This window comes from Palaemon carinicauda, chromosome 29, assembly GCF_036898095.1.
Source record: "Palaemon carinicauda isolate YSFRI2023 chromosome 29, ASM3689809v2, whole genome shotgun sequence".
Classification (NCBI taxonomy): Eukaryota; Metazoa; Arthropoda; class Malacostraca; order Decapoda; family Palaemonidae; genus Palaemon; species Palaemon carinicauda.
The window spans coordinates 48,474,586-48,482,085 of NC_090753.1; the positions used below are offsets into that span (position 1 = coordinate 48,474,586).

Here is a 7,500-nt window from a genome sequence, read left to right on the forward strand (position 1 = left end):
AATTGCTACAAAAATATATCGTGAACTCGAAAATCTGAATTATAAAACAAAAACTTGAAAGACTTGAACTAAAAAAGAAAAAACCTAAAAACAAGTGGCATCAGAAGAGAACCCCCCCCCCCACACAAGTGAACCTTCACAAAAACATTAGAATTCCTCCTAAATGTTTTCGTAGAGTTGCACTATCCGTCAACACTGGAAAACAAGTGTGATTCTGAACTTGCTGAAATCAAGTGATGTTGACATTCCAAGGCCCCAAAAGGTCAAAGGTCATGGTTTCATTTAAGGTAAATATAAGGCTTTCTATCTGTCGATAATATTAAGTTAGTTACTTCCGCCAAAGAAGTTGGAAGGAGGTTATGTTTAACCCCTGTTTGTGTGTTTGTTAGTGAACACCTTCCTGGCCACAATTTTAATCGTAGAGTAATTAAACTTGCAGGGATTAACTGATATGTAAATAATGGGAAATGATAAAATTTTGGAAGGTCAAGGTCACGGTCAAGCAAAATGTCCAATTCACGGTCAAGCAAAATGTCCAATTCACGTAATCAGACATAAGTTTGTACGTCGTTGTCACAGACTTCAAACTGAGTTCATATTTGACTATATGAAAATCCAATCCAATTAATACATGTTAAGGTCTAGGTAAAGGTTGAGCAAAAGGTCAAGAAATAAGCTGCCGTGGTGGAGGTCTACGCTCTACTGAGTGCCCCTCTGGTTTATATCTGCACTTGTTTGAGAGTTAGGGCCTTCTGAAATTAGGTAACCTTGAAATTTCGACCACCCCTTGAACTTTGAACCTACCAATCATCAAAACTATACAATTTCACTATTTTGATATATAAAATTATATTTTTGGGACTAGAAAATTGTTTTAAAAAAATCAGAGAATATTTGACGGAGTTATAGCATATGCCACCTTGACACTTGCACGAATTTGTGGCACGCATTGGCACGACTCGGGTTGTGCCAATGCGCAAACTAGTCGTACACTGGTGCAAAGTGTAGGTATACCCGTCGCGACATCATGGTATGTCGTGACGAGAATTTTGAAATGTTTGAAGTATTGGTTGCGACAAAATTTCGCGATCAGGCCGTGAACTATGCGCAAACTGTTTGTGAACTCGACATGACCTCGTCGGGAGGATTCAGGAGGATGCGTCCCAATGCGTGCTATGCCACGACTGTCACGAACTGCCACGAATAGTTTACGAACAGCTCACGTTGAGTTCACGAGTAGTTGACGACAGGTTCACTAATATGCACACGTCACAGCATGGCCGTGCCTTCCCACTGACATGGTCATGTGTACTTCACGCATTGATGGCACGAGCAATTCACGACTAGTTTACGCACTTCATGAACAGTTTGCGCATAGCACGAGCAGTTCACGATCAGTTCACGAACAGTTCAAGAACAGTTCACGACTACTGCGTGACAGTGGCGCTCGCGATGTTGTGGGGGTATATATAGAGCTTTGGATGCATCTCTGGTTTTGTTAAAGTTTTTATAGATTAAATAGGAAATGTTTACTTTAATGCTGTTACTTTTAGAATATTTTATTTTCCCTTGTTTCCTTTCCTCACTGGGCTATTTTCCTTGTTGGTTATAGCTTAGCTAATAATAATAATAATAATAATAATAATAATAATAATTATAATAACTGATGGAATCTCTCTCTCTCTCTCTCTCTCTCTCTCTCTCTCTTTCTCTCTCTCTCTCTGTACAGGCAACATCGTATTTTTGTCAGTTGAAAAAAGTTATAAGCGATTTTCTCAAAGTACTCACATTATTCGTACTCTCGATTTGAGGGTGATTTAATTTTACTTGCATTAATAGGGAAAACGTTTATATATTGTTGTGGTAGAAAATATGATATAATTATAATTAACTTTGATCAGCCCTTGTGCTAATTGTGTCTTTCTTCGAGGTGGGGTTGCCTTTTCTTGCTCTTCTGCCTCTGCCAGCCTTTTCTGCTGCTCTTCAACAATGGCTAGAGCAGCTGCCAGCTATAGGAATCTTCTCCTCTTTGCAATGGTGTCTCTGACACTAAGTATGTTGTCTCTTCCAAAGCCAATCCAAAAATGACCAAGGGTTGGAGAGGCCCCGTTTTTATATGGCGTGGCCAAGTCGGTACGACACCGTCCGAATTGCGAGAACTCGTCGTGCCAATGCGGAAAGTGTGCAAACTATGCGCAAACTATGCGTGAACTCGTCAGGCCAGTTCGTGTCAATTTGGACACGAACGGCCACGCATTCGTGAACTATACGTGAACTCATCGTGAACTCACCGTGAATTATGCGAGGACTAGTCGTGAACAGTGCGGGAGCCTCCCAATTCATGCCCCAAAATGGCATGGCTTGCCACGACAAATCCGTGGCAAAAATTCGTGCAAGTGTCAGGGCACCCATATAAACTGAGTGTGATAACTTGGAAATCTCTATAAAAAAAAATATTTCAATTAATATTCCATAACTTAGGGATATAAGATCCTTAACCTCCAGGTGACTAACTTCTTGCTGTTAACCAACGGAAATTAACTTTGTGAAACGACATCAAAGATTATTCGCTATTTCTTTCCAAGTAATTTATGGGACAGAAGTTTGAACCCCGCTCAAGCTCGGTAGTTTCTTGTGGTGTTTGCAAACTCACCATCATTGTGAGCTAGGGATCGGAGTTTGGGGATGCATATAGATTTACAAGGTGAGTCATCAACAGCCACAGTCTGGCTATCCCTGATCCTACCTTGGGTGGTGAGGGGGCTTAGCTTCTAATCATATGGATATACGATCAGTCGTTAGGGCAATGTCCTGTCCCTTGCTTCTGCCATTCATGAGTGACCTTTATAACCCCAAGCGTCATGATGTTCTCTTTAGCCACCCAATACCAAAAGTAGCTGAATCTTCAAAACAGGTTCGCAGATGTTTGCTTTCTTCCCGGACTTGAGAGATAACGGCCCGATTTTAAAGTGCTCGGCCTACAATTCTGCTATCCCTCAGGTGGTCCTAAGAAACACTACTAAAATGGCTATATTAAGTAAGTAAAATGAATGAGAAGCACTACTTAGGTGGATATCCTGTTTTAATTTAATTGGTGAGAAAGATTTCATGCGCTTTATTTTTTTTTTTTACTGTCACGGTATAATTTGCGAGAATCGCTTCTTGAGTGGTTCTACTGTGTTTGTATAATTGATGAGAAACACTACTTAAGTGGCTCTCTTGTTTTAGTAAGATCTGTGAAGAACCAACCTGTTGTGGTGCTTCATGTCAGAAAGGAACTTTACCTTTATCGTTAAGAAAAATCCCAATTTCTACTTACAAACTCCTGGAAGACCCAGGCATACATGCCTGATTGATTGATTGATTTGAAGGTTTCTGGTATCCTGGCTACATGGCTGAAGACTATGAAGCGTGAAGTGGGAGATGAAGAATGGAGAAGTATTGACTTAAAAGCTCAACATAGAGACAACTGGCGAAATCTAACCGAGGTCTTTTGCATCAATAGGCGTAGGAGTGGATGATGATGATGATGAACTTTTCCAAATTTTTTTTTTTTTTTTGGGGGGGGGAGAGTTACCATAACTATTGAACTGTAAAATACGATTTTTTTTTCTGTAAGAATGACCACTTTATTTGTAAATGCACTTTAGGCTTCTTACTCACAGCGTTTTTTTATTGCTTTTTTTTCCGCAAACGAGGTGGTTTGAGGACCGCAGGTGTAGCGGACGAAAACCGCCGATAGTGCGGTCGCCGCTCGCAATTAATATCAGAAACACATTTGCTGATTTTTCAGGAGTGGAGAGGGAGCTTTGAGTTGGCAATATTCTGAAATAGGAATGAAAAAAATTAAATGAATTTTAGTAATGAATGTCTTTATAACTAGATTTGGGTGGTTATGATACAATTTCCTAAATATCTTTGCAAAAACAAGTTTGTCACAATTAGTATACTATGAATGTTTGTAAATTGAACAGTAAATACTCATACCAATTTCATTCTTTTCTTTATCATTCAAACTCTCAAAATCCTCCCTTCTTCCACGGCAAACTTATTTCCCACCCCATGTAACAGAACTCCAAATTTATATTCGTCTAGACTTGTCTCATAATACTGCTTTCCTTTCTGATAACGGAATAAGTAATTGAATATCATTATCTTTTTTTTTATGTCTCTGTGTTTATTATTCACTTCCACGAGAAGCACTGCTTGGCCTACTACTGCCCACCGAACAAGAGGCGGAAAAATCATGAGGTATGAAGACTCGTATTGAAGATGATAGGCAACAGTTACTGTCAGCGGAGTGGATCCGCGCGGCACAAAGCCAATGGGGCACCACTGCGGTGAAAAATCTGCTCCGCTCTTGTGTGAAAGGCTTTATTCAATTTCTGTCGATTGATAAAGGCGGTTCCGGACCGCTCGGGGCAGCAGATTGAAAACGCATCGTGTGGAAGAGGCTGAATTAGTCAAACTAAGGACCCAGAACTTTACAAATACTTTGCTTATTGTTGATGACAGTTTTGACAAGAATTAGAGTTTCTTGTAATTTGTGAAGACAAATATAAAGGCATTATGAGAGCGACTCTACTAATCCCGTCTGGTATTTACGAACAGAAACATAAATGACATTAAGTAAAAGGGAGTAATTTACGAACATCATGAGACAAAAGTAAGAAGGACAGAAATGAACAAAATGAAAATAACAAAAGCAGTTGTCCAACGTGAAAAAAGAATGAAAAAGAAAGACAAACTAAAGTGCATCTTGTTTACAACAGGAAGAGAAAAAAGTCATTATCATTAATCAAATCACTGAACTGTAAAGAAATATGGCAACGTCTGCAAATACATGTACAGTTTGACACAAGAATTCCTGGTTCACTTTGCTCTGAGGAAGTGCACCCAGCCACACCCTTACTTTGCGGTAAGTTCCCATTGCCATCTCTCCCTATACTATCTATCTGGTTACACACCACGAAGTAAGGGTGTCACAGGGCGCACTTCTTCAGAGCAACATGATTCAAAGACACCTGTGTCCAACTTTGTATACACACAGACACACTCATACACTCATTTATTATATCTATCTATCTATCTTAATATATATATACATACATACATATATATATATATATATATATATATATATATATATATATATATATGTGTGTATATATATATGTATATATATATATGCATATTATTATTATTATTACTATTATCATTATCATTAATTGCTAAGCTACAATCCTAGTTGGAAAAGCAGGATGCTATAAGCCCAGTGGCCCCAACAGGGAAAATAGCCCAGTGAGGAAAGGAAACGAAACAAGGAAAAATTAAATATTTTATGAACAGTAACATCATCTAAATAAAAATTTCCCATATAAACTATAAAAACTTTAACAAAACCAGAAAAAGAGAAACCAGATCGAATAGTGTGCCCGAGTGTACCCTCAAGCAAGAGAACTCTAACCCAAGACAGTGGAAGACTATAGTACAGAGGCTATGGTACAGAGGTTATGGCACTACCCAAGACGAGAGAACAATGGTTTAATTTTGGAGTGTCCTTCTCCTAGAAGAGCTGCTTACCATAGCTAAAGAGTCTACCCTTACCATGAGGAAAGTAGCTACTAAACAATTAGAGTACAGTAGTTAACCACTTGGGTGAAAAAGAATTGTTTGGTAATCTCATTATTGTCAGGTGTATGAGGACAGAAGAGAATCTGTGAAGAAAATATATATATATATATATATATATATATATATATATATATATATATATATATATATATATATATATATATATATATATATAGAGAGAGAGAGAGAGAGAGAGAGAGAGAGAGAGAGAGAGAGAGAGAGAGAGAGAGAGAGAAGAGCTCAATCAAGTTACGAGTTGAAATCTTGCTTCTAAGAAACCGATGCAAGCCGCAGAAGACGCACATAACACCACAGAGACCATCTAGAATACTTCCAACGGATCTCATAAGTCATCACACCTTTGCTCTGTTGCTTAATAACTTTTGAGGCGACGAGACGCAAAATCTGGTGCGAACCGGCTACTGTAGGAAGGGAATCCTAGAAATGAAGTTCCCGAATCCTTTCTTTCGTAACAAGAGCTGCAAGAAGAAGAAGAAAGTTCGAGTTTAAGGTTAGTCATTTTTGATCGGCTGATAATTAGTTATTCGTCTAAATTGAACGTCTCCTCTGCTATCAAAACAAGGTTTCAGCGTAAATGAATATAAATATAAAATCCTGGAATCGTGAATTATAGTTCCAGTCAAACTGTAACTAACCTTTCTGGGAAGAGTACCAAGACCGTAAAACCGGTCGTTTTTAGTTACGCCAACGTTTGTATATAAAGGTGAGGCTTCTGTGTTACCCCGTCATTCAAAGTCATTGTCACGACTCCAGCAGTAGCTCTTCTGATACGCAGTTAATCCAGCAGGTAAGAGAAAGAATAGCTCTTTGCAACTGTCACAGATTTTTTTTTTTTTATTATAATTTCTTGAGAATAAACCTCGAGACTTAATATATTTGTCACAAAGCACATTTGGCGAAGGAAATAACAACTTGCCAAAAACATATATTAGTTAAACTCCGATGTTTGAAAAGGGATCTCACTTTTTAAAATCAAATCTATGAAGAAATCAAAACTACATTTCCTTATCAATTACAAATATCTATAATTGTTAGTTAACAACTAAAAATTAAATATGCCTTCTGAGATACTTTCAGTAAATATCGTCTTTTTATTGTATATCATTTACTAAAAAAACAAAGCGATTTTACTTTTAGTCCCAACCTCACTAGCTTCTTATTCAGCAATTCATTTATATATATCGTAAATACAAATATTCATGAAACCATAACTAAAAAACTTGCTATTTTCCAGAATGATTGGACAATCAACTCTCCTCGTGGCAGCTGCCTTTTGCGTTTTGGCAACAGCTCTCCCAGGACACCTGCATGGAGGAGCAGGTTTAGGAGTTGGGCATCTTGGAGGTGCTGGTGTAGGAGTTGGACATCTTGGAGGAGCAGGTTTAGGAGTTGGACACCTTGGAGGTGCTGGTGTAGGAGTTGGACATCTTGGAGGCATTGGTTCTGGATCTGGATCTGGACTTATTGGAGGAGTGGGTGTTGGAGGCGCCAACTACAATCCAGCTCACTATCCAGACATCGTTCCAGGTTACCCATTCCAGCAGTCTTACCCTGGAAAAGGATTCGGAGGATGTGCCAACTGGTGCCGTAGCTCATACCAGAACAACTACTACTGCTGCACAAGAACTTCCTATGCAGGATAAGGACCTGGAAAGCTACCAGAGCCAATTGTATTAAACATAAGATTGATTAGAATTGGTTTTTACTATTTGTTTTAAGTTTTCATCAAATAATTTATGTTACTTTTTTCGTATTAAAAAACAAGTGATATTTCTAGACCTATAATTTCTCCAGTTATATGTGAAATCTTTCTCAATGTCCTTACTGTATGTAATATATCTAATA

The 7,500-nt window shown here is 38.3% G+C and overlaps 1 protein-coding gene across 1 annotated transcript in view; it reads left to right on the top strand.

The window, feature by feature from the left end:
• The first annotated feature begins 6,328 nt into the window (after positions 1–6,328).
• LOC137622778 (lamprin 1.8-10-like) overlaps positions 6,329–7,500 on the top strand; it is a 1,195-nt gene continuing 23 nt past the window's right edge. Inside the window, exons 1-2 of the mRNA XM_068353372.1 lie at positions 6,329–6,442; positions 6,890–7,500. The exon at positions 6,890–7,500 is cut by the window's right edge and continues 23 nt beyond it. Of these exons, the coding sequence (XP_068209473.1) occupies positions 6,891–7,298 (408 nt within the window). The 5' untranslated portion in view covers positions 6,329–6,442; position 6,890 and the 3' untranslated portion in view covers positions 7,299–7,500. The remainder of the gene's footprint in view (positions 6,443–6,889) is intronic.